The sequence below is a fragment of the Thrips palmi genome, unplaced genomic scaffold (genome assembly GCF_012932325.1).
Source record: "Thrips palmi isolate BJ-2018 unplaced genomic scaffold, TpBJ-2018v1 HiC_scaffold_19, whole genome shotgun sequence".
Taxonomy (NCBI): domain Eukaryota; kingdom Metazoa; phylum Arthropoda; class Insecta; order Thysanoptera; family Thripidae; genus Thrips; species Thrips palmi.
In genome coordinates this window covers 5,926,649-5,944,342 of record NW_023144628.1, presented here as the reverse complement: position 1 = coordinate 5,944,342, position 17,694 = coordinate 5,926,649, and the positions used below count along the sequence as shown (strand labels likewise).

Genomic DNA, 17,694 nt, shown 5'->3' with positions numbered 1-17,694 from the left:
GACATGCGCGTGCGGGTGGAGCTCCTCTTGGACCATATTCTACGCATAGATCCAAACTGGTCTGAGAGTGGTACGGGTGAGGCCGCAACTCGTCATTTTGCTCTTGTAGAGCCTGATATTTCGTACGCTGACATCGCTGCTGGTCGTATTAGTCCCTGCCCAGTAGAGCAGCCAGAAAACAAGATGCTCAAGCTTTCTTCTAATGCCTTCCAAATTTCGAACGAAAATAAACCTGACGCCAAGCCCTTATCAGCGCGTCAGAAAACGACGGAAACATCCCGTTTTTGTGAGGCGATTTCGAATATTTTTGCCCCCGAACTTAAAACAAGTGTGAAGACCAAAGACGTCTCCAGTGATTTGCAACCTCTGATGCAGCGACCTATGACACCACCAACAATACCAAAACAGACATCAAGCTCTCCCAAAGAGAGCAAGAGGATTAGAAAGAGCGTAAAGGAAAGCCGTAGATCGCCTAGTCCTTCACTAAGGTCTGCTGAAAAGAAAGGAGACAGCCGCGGCCGAACGCGTTTGCCCCAAAACGAGGAAGTCTTAGAATGCCTTGCCCTCCCACAAACTTTCAGGGGCCGTTCGCCTAGTCCGTTGTTTATTCCGGGTGAAACAGCATCATTTGCTCAAGTCCTAAGAAGCCGCAACACTCAAGACCAGCAAATAAGTGACGCAGCTATCCACGACAATGCGTTTCATTCAAAATACATTTTTGGCGAAGCTGGCTTTGAAACTGGCCTTTCTGAGAAGCAAACAGACTGTGGTTTCGAAGTACATCATGCCCCTGCTATAAGTACATCAGGTGGTCTGAAATCTGAAGCACTCTTTCCTATGCAAGGATTTGAAGATAATCAAGAAATTCCTCGATACTCTTACTCGACAAGTTCAAGCCTTCCAGTTTTATGTGACCCTACTCCTACTGCCTCTGCATTGCCTGCAGCACCAGTCTCCCTTTCGGGTGACACGCCGGAGTTCTTTCCACGATCGGTTCAGCCCCACTTACCATTGTTCGATGAAAACGAATTTAACGTGAAAGAGTCCGTTTGTGATTCTCTGACAGCTACATCTGAGCAGGCAGTACCAAAAAATATCCAAGATTCTAGTAGGATACATTTTGATTCGTTGGACACTACAAATAGTGCCTCGGTAGGTGACAATGAGCACAATACTAGCCAATTTTCTTACGCAAGCATTCTGTCGCAAGGCTTACAATCTTTTCCAACTCAACAAGAATCTCCGGGAGTCGTGGAAGTCATTACTCCCAAGAAGTTCACTTCCACTGCCGCCCGCAAATCGGTATTACCTTCCAAAAATCCTGTGGAAAACGACGAGTCCCAGAAGTGGCAAATGCCGAAGAAAAAGTCGACAAAACATGAAAAGGTTGTTGCTCACCCCCAAATCCCTGGCTTAGTCCTATCGGAATCGTCTCCAAAAAAGAAGGGGCTAGTCAAGCAATTTAATCCAAAGGTAACAGACCAAGAATCTCCTGTGGCAGAGGAACCAAAGGAGTTGGTAGGAAAATACGAAGCTGTAGAGAAGGAGAAACAGGTATCTCGTACAAGGCAATCAAAGCGGAAAGCCATGCCGGCTAAATCCTCCAAAAGCAAGGACGAAGATGAAATCGAAAAAGCGTTAAAAGAGATAGAGGCAATGGAAAAAAATAAAAAGAGATCCAACAAGCGGCCCGGATCAAAAGCCAACAAAACTGCTGTCGTTATGGAAGCTCCCCAAATAATTGAGCCTAGTGAAACATCTGTTACAGAAATAATACCGCAGTTCATTAGCACGGACAGTGCATTGACTACAAAGTCAGTACAAACCAAGAAAAAAAGGAAGCAGCGGAAAACTGGAGGTAGTGTCCAAGCTGGAACTGATACGACTCATGCGGAAAAGGAACATGAAAATTTGGCTGGAACTGATTTAGATAAGTCTGATGCAAAAGATGTTTCATTTGAAACCACGCACACATCAAAGAAGGCTAAACAGAAAGGTGCAAAACTTGTGTCTTTCAGTCAACCTCCTGCCACTTTGAACTTGGACGTCAATAAAAATAGAGAAAACGGCGTTGAAAATGAAAGCCCTAAAGAAAAAGTAACTAATACTGAGCCAAGCAACGGCTTACTAAATGCATTGACTAGCGATCCACGTCCCTCTAAAAAGTCAAAGAAAAAGAAGGCGTCAGGGATAACTGCTTCCCTTCCAAAACCAGAAAATGATGCCCAAAATGCCTATTCATTACCTGTCAATACTCCAGCCATAAAATTATCTGAGTCTGTTGCCCCAGTCAATGTTTTGTTACCGGCTGACGACAGCTCTTTAGAAGATAGAAAAAAATTGTCAACGGAAAAGGTAGCAAGTACGCCAAAAAACAAAACGGACCGTAAGAAACTTTGTACTGCAGAAACTTTGCCGGCAAAGGTGGAAAACACCATATCAGGTGTGACTACAGATGACAATAACACGAATATAAGAGATCAAGTCAGTGATGGTGGTAGACTGGACAAAAAGCGCAAATCAGATAAACAGAAAAAATCATCAGGAGGAATTGATGAAGCCCCTAAACCTTTAGAGCAGCAAAGGAACAGTGAATCTTGTAAGAAAGAAAGGTCTCACCTTCCTTCCTCTGAGTCATTAATTGAAAAGGATTGTTCTTCAGATCAAAATACAGTGGGAACTAAACCTTCTAAGTCCCTTAATGAAACTACCTATAATCCAGAAGATCGGGAAACCCTTGAGGAAATGCCAAAAGGGGTTGAAATACTTTCAGAAGCAGTGGCAAAACGCTTACCAGAAAAATGCTCTGAAGAACTGACAAAACAAGGAAAGAGCCTTCAAAACCCTTCTGTTTCATCCAAAGTTGACTCAACGGCACAAATTGTTGAGGGCACTAATGTGACCGAAAAGCAGAAATGCGTTAAAGCATTAAAAAAGGCTAAAGACGCCAACACCGATCAGCAAGCGGGCGCTAACATTGACAATGGTAACAGTTTAAAGAAAAGTGTGAACATAGCGTCTCAAAAAGTCTCAAGTCCTCTTGCAAGTGGTTCTGATTCTAAGAGTACACCGTCAAAGCAAAAGACTGATCCAACAGAAGTGAACAGCCTGGAAATAAATGATGAGGGACCTATTCTTGTTGTTAAAGCTTCACTCGAGCCACTTGGAAAATCGCGACCAACAACACAGCAAAATATTCAAAATGCAGTAAAGAAGCTTTCCGTAGCAATGGAAGACCTAGTCGACCATTCGGAAGTTGCGGCAGGAAGTAGGGAACAAAAAGAGGAAAAGGAAATGCTGGCACTTCTTGAAAGTGTGAAGGCAGCTGAATTGGCTAATAGCGCTCCATTGCCTATATCTTCTAAGTTAACATCATACCCTCCATCTACCTCATCGGCATGCAGTGAAAATTCACCAAAACCTTTCGCCATTAAGCTAGACACGACCTGTGATGACTGGTTAGCTGCTCTTGAAGAGCCTATCACATTGGAGGACGATGAAGATGACGTTATTACTGATTGTGCAGACCAGAAACAAGAAAATGATGCAAGTCATGATTCTCCTGAACCAAAACCTGTCTGTATTCTTTCTAGTGTCATCCAACAGACACAACCTGTCATAATGAAACTTGGCAATACAAGTGATGACTGGTTAGCCGCTCTTGAGGAACCTATTATTCTTAGCGACGACGATGAGGATCTACGCGCAGAACAATGCAATGAAAGTTTGGAAAAGGGTAAAGCAACGGCAATGATCCTGAGCGGCTGCGAAGCCCCTCAAGAAGTGATAAAAGTAGGTAGTTCCGCTAAGACTGGTGGGTACAAACTCGAATCATCGACTAATGACGATGCAATTACTTCAAAAGTTAAACCCAACTCCCCTGCATCTCCGTCTGGGCCCAGAAAGCAAGGAACTGACGGTAATGCAACACCTTCAACCGTTGGCCTTGCCTTTGAACCAACCCCACCAGTGCCGTTTGTAATAAAACTGGACAGTTCAAGTAATGATTGGCTCAGTGCTCTTGACGAACCAATCACGTTAGATGATGAAGATGATGATTCGAAGAACATGAAAACCTCAGGAGTATTGAACGACACGGATTCAAATGTGGGTGCGAATGAAATTGGAAGTTATTTATCTAAAGATCCTATTATCTCAAGCTCATTTACAGACTCTGTTACCCCCCAAAAATTAGATGTAATGGCCCAAGAGCGAAGTCCTTCTCCACTGCAGAGACGAGACACCAGAAGGCCTAAAAAGCTTGCTGCAGAAACCACACATACTGTCGGACAAGCGGGTATATTTGGGTCGGTGAAGGCAAGATCAAAAAACCCAAGAAAGATAATAGATCAAAATCCACTGACAGGAGAAACTCGGCATTTGAATGCTGCGGAAGTGCTTGATCCAAAAGAAAAACAATCTGAAATAGTCGTTTCTGGAACCTTAACAGCTGAGCCATCAGTTTCATTTCAGCAGCTTTCCAGCTCAACTGGGAAAACAAAGGAAGAGCGCCAACATGCCGACTCCGCTGTATCCCGTGAGCTGCACCCAGGCACACCTGACAAAACTGAGGAAAAGAATCAAAGTGATAGATCTGCTGAGCTGCTAATGTCTTCTGAGCTACCTCCTCGCTTAGCTGATGAAAATACTGAAAAAATTAAAACTGTGATCGAGAAAGAAGCCTTTCTTCCTGATGCACCTAAAGGATCTAACAAGAAATTTGAATGCTTTGATGTGGATTTCTGGCAAGATAAATGGGCATGCCATGAAGCAGAAAAGAAATGGCAAACAAAACTTGCCAAACGGACTAACGCAACGGACTTGACGGACACGTTTAAACCTACTAACAACGACCCGGACATTGACGGAAAACAGAAAAAGACAGCTGAGGAGCCGAATTCTAGCAAAAAAGGGGATCAAGGTGCCCAGCACGTTAAATCCAAAAATGGGTCAGACGTGTCTGGCAGCACCCTCGGCAAAGTTCACACAATAAATGCAAGCCTGCAGGAAACCTCCCAAGGTTTACAGCTTGATTCGGAGTCCCTTTGCACCACCACTACTTCTGGTGCCTTGCCCAGTCCATCGTCTTCTGTGAATTTGAAGGTTTGGGGGTCGCTTGTTGTGGATATTTGTTGCTTGTCCTCTTTTGTGTTGCCTGCAGTTTTATTCAAACGGAGTGCTCAAAAACGACCTACTTTATTTTTTGCCCTTTACCAGAATTTTATAAACTTTTTTTGCTATAGGTGAAAACTAACGTTTCCAACAAGTGTGTTGTAATCAGTTTTGTGTTTCCTCGCAATGGCATATTGTCGATTTTGAACATCCACCACATGAACTGGTTTGCATGTTTGTTTGTTTTCTCCCGTCTAGTAAACAGCCATCTGTCTTTTCCAACAAATGTGAATTAAAGTTGTTAACCATATTCTTGTGGTATAATTGACGTGCGTTTGCATGTTTGGCACTGGTTCCTAACTTTTTAATTAGCATTACGTGTTAATCAGTGTTTGCTGAACAATTAACATACTGTGTTCCTAAATCCAGCGGTCTTCTTGTTCTCAAGTTGCATGTTTCTTTCTTGTTGCAGGATAAAATTGTTCGGGATACAGCGATGCTGGCCGCTGCTGTCGCCCAGTCAGAAAAGGAATTGGAGGCGCTCCCTGCACATAGTCTTACTGCCATGCACGGTGAACTTGAGGTAGGGGCTCAAGTAAAAGCAAAGTTCAAAACCTTTCAAGGAACCGTTCGGTAGCTATATTTTGCTACTATATTCCAGAACATAACATCTAATCTTGATTTACTTTATTTTTTCAGCGAATTTTGTCGGAGTTAATGGTAAAAGACGCAGTTGCCGCTCGCGTGCAAGACAACTTGGACTGTTTGCCTCAAGATGAAGAGACGTTAGCTCTGTCCCATGGTTTGTCAGAAGTTCGAGCTCATCTTGCTGAACTAGTCACTCATCTCTTACAAGGACGTGCGGCAATTCAGGTATCAGTCACAATATTTTCTATGCTACTCAGCGGTCCTACGGGAGGCTCTGCAAAAGTACAGTCCTTTTTTTGTTTTTAGGACTTTTCTCTCCTTTTTTATATTGCCGTAAACCTTTTTTCTCTTATTACGACATAAATTAACTCTTGCTCTTCCCGGCTCAATCAAAATTTCTTAACCAACAGTTTATTGCCGAATGCAAGCTGTCTATTGTGTTCAGCCCAAAAAAGGAGCTAACATCTTAGGAGCTTTCTTTTAAGCACTCAATATCAATTTTTGAGTTTATTTGCTGTTTGTTCCTTATAGAACGCTGAACATCGTGGCATGTCAAGAGAACAGTCCCTGACGCAGTACCAAGCACTTCTTGCCGATCTGGAACGTTGGTTCTCATCTGCCAGCCAGCTTGTCAGTGCCAATGTGCAAGATATCCCTGTTGCAGAACTTCAAAATCAACTCTCCGCTCACAAGGTAAGTACATATTATTTAAAGCTTCTGCCGTCGTAAGTGCCTCCTTGATTTATACGTTTTGCCAATATTTGTTTCAGCGGCTTGGTTCTGAGCTCCGACATCATGAAACTCGGTTACAACAGCTGTCCGATATCTGCGCGGCTCTGCAGCGGCAACCCGACACACAACACCTGGCTCCTAGCCTTCTGTCACAATTGACATCACTCCAAGATGCTTTCCAGGAACTCAGTGATGTAGTTCCAGCTCGCATCGCTGCCCTACAGGTACCTGGGTCACAACCTGGTATCTGTTTTGCCTCAGCATAGTCCCATTGCTTTCAACCCTTGAGCCTTCTTGTAGCTTTTTAGTGCTTTTTGGTTGCGGGTTATACGCTTTTGTAAGTGAAAAATGTTTTATGCTCCTTTCTTATCTTTGCTTATTTTCGTTTTACATAAATGGCTTTATAGCTTTCTGCGTTTTGTACAGCTTTTGTACCTAACTGAAAAAATATCCTTGCCTTAAATTTAAATTGTTTTCCAGGTATTTTTCTTGGGGTAAACAATTTTATGCCCAGTATTTTTTTAAATTTATTTCTGCACTTTTGTTGCATTAGTTACAGAACGTCCTACTGCGAAAGTCACGGCCATTATAGTTTGTCAACGTAGGTCAAGCAAGAAACGCTTTTGTTGCTGTGGCATTTGCATTTAAGCAGTGACATTCAATTGAGAATACATAAAATCATTCAAGTTCTTTAGCATTCTGATAGTTATTCACCTTGGCCCTTAAGTCATGTAAAAGACCTAAACTCTTCGCAGGAAATGTTATTAAAATATTTCTCTTTGTGTGACAGACTTGTGATATAGAAACCCATTGACTTTATTTATACATGTAGCATTTTGTCATAAGTGTTGAGTTATTAAAATAAAGACAATTCTCTATGTGCTGTAGGATCATTTCTGGAAAGACTGTGGGTGTTGCACTGATATATACCTTAGTTACAATTTTTTCCAAAAGGTGGAATGCTTCTGATTTATTTCACTGTTTTCAGTGCACCACTTAACTGTGGTTTTCTTCATCGGACAAACTTTACACTGCCCTTTAAAAATAAAAGAGGCATCAATAATCAGTACGCACGTTGTTCTTCCTTGGCTGTGTACTCAGTAAGCACATGCTCGCAAAGAACGAGCCTAAAAGCATGCTTCAACAACACTATTCTCGCACCCCGCAGTAGAAAAAATTCTCAATGGCCGCTCACGAAGTGCTGCTGGCTCTGAACGTGGCGCATGTCTTTTCCTGTACACACCTACTCATGGCGCCCAACAACCACGCACTTCAAAGTGCTGCTCGGATAACCAGACCAAAATATTTATAGCCAACTCGGTCTGTAAAACACCTCATCCGACATCTATTATTCTAAGTGTCAAAATAAGCACCTGGCCTTCTTGCCCAGTAGAGTCAAAAAGATTGTTAAGTTTTGACAGCACAGGAGGTTTTATTAAAAAGTTCCAATACGTGGAAACCCTTTTGAAAACTTCTCTTAATTAGTTCTTAAATGAAAGTGTCACTACAAAAGAAGCCACTAGATTCTTAATCCTGAAAAAAAAAAGCTTGTCAGTAAAACAAGATTTAAAATGTTAAAAGAGATTTTTTCATTTTGTTGGAAATGATTTATGAGAAATACTGCTCATTATAAAGGGTTGCAGTGGCAGTGCTTTGGCATTGGCTGAAAGAAGGGTTGAGAGAGAGAGAGAGAGAGAGAGAGAGAGACGGGTAGAGGTGGAGGTGGAGGTGGGGGTTGTGTTGCTACACGTTCTAAAATTAGCTGCTTCTTGAGAGCTTTTCGCGTCCTGATCTTGGGGGCCCGCCTGTCCGCACCTTTTTGGCTTTGGGCTCTTGTTTATTTCTGATACGCGTTATTGCTTGCATCTTTTACACCTAGTTAAGAAATTTGCACTCTTCGAATGGTGTCATTTGCTGGATACGTTTAGAAATGGACTGAATGTTAGCGAAACTCTTTGAAATAAATTGCTTTCTTATATAAGAGGACAAATAAAATTGTTTGGATCTTCTTAAATTTTAATTATTTGTTTTTTGTTGCAGGCGTCACTGTTGGTGTTATCACCAGGAAGTACCATTTCATCTGGTGCTTCACCGATCCACTCCGAAGAAATGCCGGCACGTGGCAAAGATATAGGTTCGCAAACAGGGGACAGCCTCCGTGGACCGAAAAGTCAATCTGCACAGACTGATTCTCTGCAAAGAAGTCATATTCAGGTTTTGAAAAAAGTAGACGGAGATCATGAAGTAATTGAATTTGTTACTATGCCTGATATTTCCACTTCCACTTCTTATTTGCCAAGTACCTCTCCAACATCATCTCTGCCTCTGAAAAATGATGATTTATTGGTTCAAGTTAAATACAAGGATAAGCACCAAGCCGAAGGTTTGCTAGATAATTTACAATCGGAGTTAAGTATTCTACATATGGAACCACAATCCTTTGAGACTGTTTTGGTAGACCCCGGTGAAACAACTACAGAAGTAATAGTGGATGCACAAGGAAATAAACGTGTGATAGTCAGGCAGGTCAGAAGAACTCTAGTCACCCAACAACAAGTTGTCTCTTCACAACGACAAGAACTTCATTCCGTCTCAACGAGGGACGGACATTTAGTGCCCGAATCTGAACAAACGGCATTTAGTCAAATTGTGTTACAGAGTCAACAAACGGCTGTATCACGTCAGCAAGATGACGGGAGTACACATGTAACTCAAAGCAAAGATTATACAGGAAGAATAGCAACAGGGGTTGATGGGGGCAGTGTATTGGTCTCTGACTTTAGAAGTCAGCCACCAAGCAACAGTGTCACGCTTCATGGTATTCCAACTGCAAATGAACTTATGAGACTTGACAGAGCTGAACTGGAAGGAAGAATAATCTCTGGTGATTCTACATCTCAAATAACTCTTCCAATCGAGCTCGACGTCGACTCACAAGAATTAATAACATCAGCTTCGAGTGTAAGAGCGACTGTCCAGCAGGTGTCAAGACGTGTTGTACGCCAAAAAAGGAAAGTTATCAGAAAAATTGTTATCATTGATGGCAAAGAACACGTCACGGAGGAGGTGGTTGATGAGCCCGAGGAAATAGAGGAAAGTGGTGAAAGCATACCTAGAGTGAGTATAGAGATAAATAGATCTGGTGACCGAGGTGCCGCAGAGCAAGAAAGAGGATACACTTCTTTACCATCACAATCTTATCTGAAATCTCAGGGAACCTCACCAATTTTGGACAGACACCGCGCTGAATCACTGGAATCTGTTGGAGGAAGTCAAGTTTCAATAGAAACAAGAGATTTAGGGTCGAATGGAAGGTTATCTGTGGATGCTATTTCAAGCTCTGGTGTCAAAGGAAAAAGTCCGTCAGTTTTTTCTCGGTTTGCAAAGCGCACCAAGAAGGCATTTAAGAAAGCAATTGGGTCTGAGGGCCAGGAATATGTGGTTACTCCAGATGACGAGATTCAAGGTGGTGCAGCAGAATATTATGTCAGTACAGAAGAGCTATCACCTTCCCCCGGAGCTTCTCCAATCACACGAAGAACAAAACAGATACATAAAAAAGCTAAAGGACCTGATGGAAAAGAATATGATGAAGAAATCGTTGTCACAGAAGACGGAACAGATTTAGTCCGAACAATAAGAAGGGTTATCAAGAAAGTTGTAGTTGTAGATGGAAAAGAGCAAGTAGTTGAGGAAATTGTAGAAATCCCTTGTTTAGATGATTCTCCTTCTGACCAAGCAGTTCCACAAGCAACTAAACCATCTTCAAGTACTTTGCCATCTGAACGACCTATTTCAGATTCTTCAACTACTCCATCTCCAAAGACAAAGTCATTGATAAGGGAAAAAGAGAGTCCACCAAAAGAGAGCAGACAAAAGGAGCGATGGTCCATTAAAGAAACGCTGTTTGGAACGCCAAAATTAAAAAGACAGAAATCAAAAGAAAAATCAACAGAACACGAAATAAAGTCAAAGAAAAAAATGGAAACTCCACCTCCACCAGATGTTTGTGACGATAGTCCAAGAACCTCCACGCAGCCATTTCCGATTGAAGAAAGTATTTCTAGAAAAGAGAAGTCCCCAGGGCTTTCTGATGATAAGGCTACCCCAGGAAAAGATAGTGTAGACATTCCAACTGGGGGAGGTGTTGTTGAAGATTTGTGTGTTGCTGTAAAGGCACCGTCACGGTCTCCGTCACCAGAGAAGGTTTCCAAGATAGATATCAAAGAAGTAGTGTCAGATTTTGTTAAAAACGAACAAATGAAACATGAAGGGTACCCAGAAAAAATATTGCCGCTACTAGGTTTTCAAACACCAGTGGCCCCTCCTAGACGAAACATTCCTGATCGAAGCCGATCTAACACTCCAACTCCAGCCCCAAGGGCGTCAGTTTCACCTCAAAGACCTTCATCTCCTGATAAAAGACAGCCAGTGGAAGAGGATATTATTACTGAAACTAAAGCAAAGCGTGCACCTTTTGGTGGCGTACTGGTCGGAGTTAAAGTTCCTGAAGACGCTGTGCGTTCCCTTAAGAAGGCCCACAAGACAACTGGCAAAGAAAATGATAATTTAACTCAACATGAGGAAGAAGTTCCCAATTTCCTTGCAGGAACCCTTGGCACGACCAAAGGATCAATTTCAAGCTGGCAAGTTACTACAACAAAGACTGTGATACCAACTGTCGTGACAAGGGAGGTAAAAAAGACAAGGAGAATAGTAAAAAAAGTGTCTCTAGTAGACGGCAGAGAAGTAGTTACTGAGGAAATATTGGATGAGCCCGAGGAAAGTGTTACAGAGTCTGTGATTACAGGTGAGCCAACTACTACTGTTTTTCAAGAAAAGCAAACTAAAACCCACTCACCAGTGGAAGCCGATGACGAGGCAGATGGGGCGCTACCTGATTACTACATTTCAAGAGAGGCGATGAAATCAAGACCAAATGAAAAGGTTGAGCAAATAACAGTTGTCAAAAAATCTCTTAGTAATGACGGTGCTGAACAAACTGTGGTTATTCACATAAACGAGACTGATGAAACCGTTGAAAAAACTCAGTTACTTTCAGTAAAAACTGTTACAAAGATTGTGTATGTTGTAATTTACCCCAATGCCAATGAGCATGTTACTGAGACTGATTTTGAAGTTTTGCCAAATGACCAAGTTTCTAAAAAGCAGTACCGTGTTTTGAGGAAAATAGTTCGCTTTGTAAAGGTAAGAGATGGCAGCAAAGTGGTCACAGAAGAAAAAGAAGAATCGGAACCTAACGCGACCTATGACGATATGATGTCAGCTATAAATGATATCGCTAAAAAAGCACCGAAGTTGCCGGGCTACGAACATCAAGAAACAACCCAAAGTCCTTCACCTCCTGAACGGAAAAAAAGAGGGGAAGCTAAGATATCTAAAGAGTCTCAAGTGTTAAAGGAAAGTCCAACAAGCCCTTCTAAATATGGTAATATTTTAAAGGTGAAAATTATAAGAAAAGTTCAAAGCCAGGATGGAAAAGAGCGTGTAACAGTGGAAAAGCACGAAGAACCTTTGCCAGAGCACCTTATCAACCCTCAAAAGTCCCGAATTGTCCGGAGGGTGATAAATGTAACAGTAAGGCCCGATGGTTCGGAAGAAATATCGCAAGAGGATACAGAGGAATCATCACCGAAGAAACCAGGTATGCTAGCTAGACTTGTAAAGGACACAAAAGACATGATGAAAAAGGTTGTGTCAAATGAAAACCTTGAACACCAAGTAACAGAAATCCACGAACCTCCTAGTCCTATGGCGGAATATTACGATCCATTAGAAGAAATAACTACTCACCCTGGAGAGCATGTTAAGACCATAAAGTTTATAAGAACAACTATTTTACCTGATGGTACTCTTCAAACTACAGAGGAGGACATGGAACAAGAAATGAACACTTCAAAAGGAAAGAAAGGAAAAGAAAAGATCCGTCAAATAACGAAAGTTGTGTATCAACTGACCTACCCCACTGGCGATGAAATATATACCGAAACTGACGCAGAAGAAATCAAGCCTGGAAAGTTCAAGATCATTCGAAAAGTAATAAGCATTTTTAAAACTGAGAATGGTTCAAAAACACTTATAAGCAAAGATGAAGTAGACGTTAGAATGACAGAAACTAAGACAATTGAAGAGATTGTTGACGAAATGGCGCAGAAAGTTCCTGAAAGGAAAAATGAGCAAAAACAAGAAATGACTTTGACGAGCAAGTCAAAAACGAGTCTAAAAGCAGAAGAAAATATAATTATTACTAGAACAATAAAGAAGTCAATTGCAGAGGATGGGTCTGAACAGACAACTGAAAATATAACCAAAGATCTATTACCAGCAGATCAAGTTGATCCTGAGCATCCAATCATTATTCGCAAAACCATTTACATTGTCATAGGTCCTGACGGCCAGGAGCACGTAACTCAAGAATATGTGGAAGAAGAGGCAGACATTGATCTCGAATGTCCAATAGCCCAATTAGTAAGAAAAACGAGAATACATTTTCCAGAAATATACCTGTCGGAAGAAGAAATTAAAGGTCGGAAGAATGAATGGCTTCACCGCATACAGGTGATTCGTACTGTTCAAAAAAGCGATGGGAAGGAACAAACAACAGAAGGGGAAGTCTCAGAACCCCAAATGGTAAAACCAAAGGAAGCTAACGTAAAAGTAGTAAAAATAATCTACGCATACGTACCATTAGAAGGCAATGAGATTGTTGTGGAGACTGACCTCAAAGAAATCCAGCCTGGACAATACCAAGTAATCCGACGAACAATTAGAACAATCGCTATCCAAGATGGACGAAAGACAGTCTGTGAGGAAAACGTTGAAGAACCAAAGGACGAAGACCCAGCATCATTTGAAAGCATACGGTCCCTGTTACAAACTAATATTACAAAACATTTACCATTTCAGTCGAGCAATCAAAGAACAACGGGCAATCCTGAAACGATGCAAGAAACTGCGGGAAATGCGGAGAAGCAGATTTCTAAGGTAAGAAACCACATTATTAAAGAAAGCAATAAAACGTCAAAACAAGGTAACGAAAAGAAATTTTACGCTAGAAAGCATTCACGTAGAAATAAAAACCGAATATGCGTAGAAAGCACCGTAGAAGGCCAGAAAAGATTATTTTGCTCACATTAGAAAATTTTAAAAATGTAGATTGATTGTGTAAATAGGGGCTCATAATAAACTCTAATAAAATTTTGTTCCCAAATTTGTAGGCTCACAGCTTCAAACAGGAGCCATCCGCCGCCTTCATCCAAATTGAAAAGTCCTTCTGGGACGAACGGCCGGACTCCAAGATCACCGTGGCAGCGGCAGCGCCGGCGACGCCGGAGCCCGTCAAGGAGCCCGTCAAGGACAAGAAGGACAAGAAGGAGAAGGAAAAGAAGGTGAAGGAAAAGACGCCAGAGCCCAAGACGCCCGACACCAAGAGCAAGGACAAGAAGCACAAGGAGAAGGCGCCTGTCGTCGAGGACGTCAAGTCCAAGGCTCCCAAGACCGAGGCCTCACCCAAGACCGCCACCCTGGAGCGACAGTCGACCCCCGTGGGCGAGAACATCATCAAGGTCAAGATCATTCGCAAGGTGATCGGGCCCGACGGCAAAGAGACGGTCACGGAGGAGAAGCGGGAGGAGCCCATGCCTGCCGCCCTGATCGACCCCGCCCGCCCTCGTGTCATCAAGAGGACGATTTACATCGTGGTGAGACCGGACGGCCAGGAAGAAGTGACTCAGGAGGACGTGGACGAACACCCGGAGGGCGGCAAGCCGTCCATCTTCTCGCGTCTCAGGAAAATCATCCGAAAGGTCATCATCGGTCCTGACGGCAAGGAGCAAGTCACCGAGGAGGAAGCCCACTTCCCCGAGCTGTACGTGACCCAAGACGACCTGAAGAAGCGTCCGGACGAGTGGGTGCGTCGTGTCAAGCTGATCCGACGCGTTCAACTGCCCGACGGCTCCGAGCAGACCACGGAGGAGGACGCCGAGGAGCCCGAGGACGCTATGCCCAAGGGCGCCAAGAAGAAGGTCACCAAGCTGGTGTACGTCATCGTGCTTCCAGACGGCAAAGAGCAGGTCGTGGAAACCGATCTCGACGAGACCAAGCCAGGCAAGTTCCGGGTCATCCGACGTGTGGTGCGCACCATCACGGTCAAGGACGGCAAGAGGCAGGTGCTGGACGAGAAGGTGGAAGAGCCCCAGCAGGACGAAAAGCCCTCGGCGCTGGACAAAATCATCAGCGCCGTGTCGATCGCCTTCGCGCCCAAGGAGGCCAAGCCCGAGGAGGTGAGGCCAGACCTGCGACCACCCACAGCTGACTTTATCCAGGTCGAAAGGTCCTTCTGGGACGAACGGCCGGACCCCAAGATCACCGTGGCAGCGGCAGCGCCGGCGACGCCGGAGCCCGTCAAGGAGCCCGTCAAGGACAAGAAGGACAAGAAGGAGAAGGAAAAGAAGGTGAAGGAAAAGACGCCAGAGCCCAAGACGCCCGACACCAAGAGCAAGGACAAGAAGCACAAGGAGAAGGCGCCTGTCGTCGAGGACGTCAAGTCCAAGGCTCCCAAGACCGAGGCCTCACCCAAGACCGCCACCCTGGAGCGACAGTCGACCCCCGTGGGCGAGAACATCATCAAGGTCAAGATCATTCGCAAGGTGATCGGGCCCGACGGCAAAGAGACGGTCACGGAGGAGAAGCGGGAGGAGCCCATGCCTGCCGCCCTGATCGACCCCGCCCGCCCTCGTGTCATCAAGAGGACGATTTACATCGTGGTGAGACCGGACGGCCAGGAAGAAGTGACTCAGGAGGACGTGGACGAACACCCGGAGGGCGGCAAGCCGTCCATCTTCTCGCGTCTCAGGAAAATCATCCGAAAGGTCATCATCGGTCCTGACGGCAAGGAGCAAGTCACCGAGGAGGAAGCCCACTTCCCCGAGCTGTACGTGACCCAAGACGACCTGAAGAAGCGTCCGGACGAGTGGGTGCGTCGTGTCAAGCTGATCCGACGCGTTCAACTGCCCGACGGCTCCGAGCAGACCACGGAGGAGGACGCCGAGGAGCCCGAGGACGCTATGCCCAAGGGCGCCAAGAAGAAGGTCACCAAGCTGGTGTACGTCATCGTGCTTCCAGACGGCAAAGAGCAGGTCGTGGAAACCGATCTCGACGAGACCAAGCCAGGCAAGTTCCGGGTCATCCGACGTGTGGTGCGCACCATCACGGTCAAGGACGGCAAGAGGCAGGTGCTGGACGAGAAGGTGGAAGAGCCCCAGCAGGACGAAAAGCCCTCGGCGCTGGACAAAATCATCAGCGCCGTGTCGATCGCCTTCGCGCCCAAGGAGGCCAAGCCCGAGGAGGTGAGGCCAGACCTGCGACCACCCACAGCTGACTTTATCCAGGTCGAAAGGTCCTTCTGGGACGAACGGCCGGACCCCAAGATCACCGTGGCAGCGGCAGCGCCGGCGACGCCGGAGCCCGTCAAGGAGCCCGTCAAGGACAAGAAGGACAAGAAGGAGAAGGAAAAGAAGGTGAAGGAAAAGACGCCAGAGCCCAAGACGCCCGACACCAAGAGCAAGGACAAGAAGCACAAGGAGAAGGCGCCTGTCGTCGAGGACGTCAAGTCCAAGGCTCCCAAGACCGAGGCCTCACCCAAGACCGCCACCCTGGAGCGACAGTCGACCCCCGTGGGCGAGAACATCATCAAGGTCAAGATCATTCGCAAGGTGATCGGGCCCGACGGCAAAGAGACGGTCACGGAGGAGAAGCGGGAGGAGCCCATGCCTGCCGCCCTGATCGACCCCGCCCGGCTCCCAAGACCGAGGCTCACCCAAGACCGCCACCCTGGAGCGACAGTCGACCCCCGTGGGCGAGAACATCATCAAGGTCAAGATCATTCGCAAGGTGATCGGGCCCGACGGCAAAGAGACGGTCACGGAGGAGAAGCGGGATCTCGTGCGCAAGAGAATACCGGGGAGACCCGACGCGGACCAGACACTAAGAAGCGCCGGACAGGGGGGCGGCAAGCTATCCCGCGTTAACTCCGAGGCTCACGCCGAGGAGGAGCAAGCCCGAGGAGAGCCCAGCCCAAGAAGGCCCAAGCTGGGACGTCGGCGGGCACGGCAGGCTGACCGACCTCACGGCGAAGCCCGGCAGTCCGGGACCGCCGGGGCCCAGCCTGCCAAGGCGGCAAGAGAGGTCCGACGGAAGGTGAGGCCCCCAGACGAAAGCCCGGCGCTGGAAACATCCGCCGGACCAAGCCTCAGCCGGAGCCAACCGGGGGACCACCGCGCCAAGGCGCTGACCAGGTGAAAGCCCGCGGACGAACCCGGCCCCAAATCACGGGCCGTCACGCCCGCGCCCGGAGCCCGAGGAGGCCAGAGCAAACCAAGATAAGGAAAGGTTAGGAGACGCCGACCCAAGACCCCGGCCAGGCAGGCACGAGCCCAAGGAAGCCCGTCGAGGACGAAGTCCAAGGCCAAGACCGAGGTCACCCAAGACCGCCACCTGGAGCGCAGCGACCCCGGGCGAGAACACAAGGTAAGATCTCGAAGGTGATCAGGCCCCAAGAGACGGTCACGAGGAGAAGCGGGAGGACCATGCCCCGCTGGTCGACCCGCCAGCCCCGTCATCAAGGACGATTTACTCGTGGTGAGAGACGGCCAGGAAGAAGGCAGGAGGCTGCGACCCCCGAGGGCGCAGCCGCCTCTTCTCGAGGAAAATCATCGGGTACCGGCCGCGGAAGGAGCAAGACGAGGGACCACCCCCGGGCGACGTCCCCGCGCTAGGAACTCCGGAAGTGTGTCTGGCAAGGACAAGTCACGGGCGACGCTCCGAGCGAACGGAGAGGACGCCGAGGAGCCGGACGATGGGGCGCCGAGAAGGTACCAAGCGGTACGCTGCTCCGACGGCAGAGAGGCGGACGACCGAGGAGCAAGCCAGGCAAGTCGGGTCACCACTGGGGACCTCACGGTCAAGACGGCAAGAGCAGGTGTGGACGGAGTGGAGAGCCCCAGCAGGCAAGCCCGGCCGACATTCACCCGGTCAGCCTCGCCAGGGGCCAAGCGGGAAGAGCCAGCCGCGAAACCCCGCGGACTTATCCAGGCGGGTCTCTGGGCGCCAGGGGCCAAGCACGGGAGCCAGCCCGCACCCGGCTTCAGGCGAAGGCCAGGACGAAGGGACGCAAGAAGTGAG

General features: G+C 46.6%; 1 protein-coding gene across 3 annotated transcripts in view; it reads left to right on the top strand.

Moving 5' to 3' along the window:
• Positions 1-17,694, top strand: part of LOC117645652 (ERC protein 2-like) — a 51,600-nt gene that overhangs the window by 30,381 nt on the left and 3,525 nt on the right. Inside the window, exons 7-13 of one of the 3 annotated variants that reach the window (XM_034385933.1) lie at positions 1-5,103; positions 5,585-5,695; positions 5,812-5,985; positions 6,292-6,453; positions 6,531-6,716; positions 8,533-13,497; positions 13,731-13,856. In XM_034385933.1, the coding sequence (XP_034241824.1) occupies positions 1-5,103; positions 5,585-5,695; positions 5,812-5,985; positions 6,292-6,453; positions 6,531-6,716; positions 8,533-13,497; positions 13,731-13,856 (10,827 nt within the window). Of the gene's footprint in view, positions 5,104-5,584; positions 5,696-5,811; positions 5,986-6,291; positions 6,454-6,530; positions 7,371-8,532; positions 13,498-13,730; positions 14,922-17,694 lie in introns of those variants that run through there. The other 2 variants (XM_034385932.1, XM_034385934.1) reach the window with 2 other exon arrangements.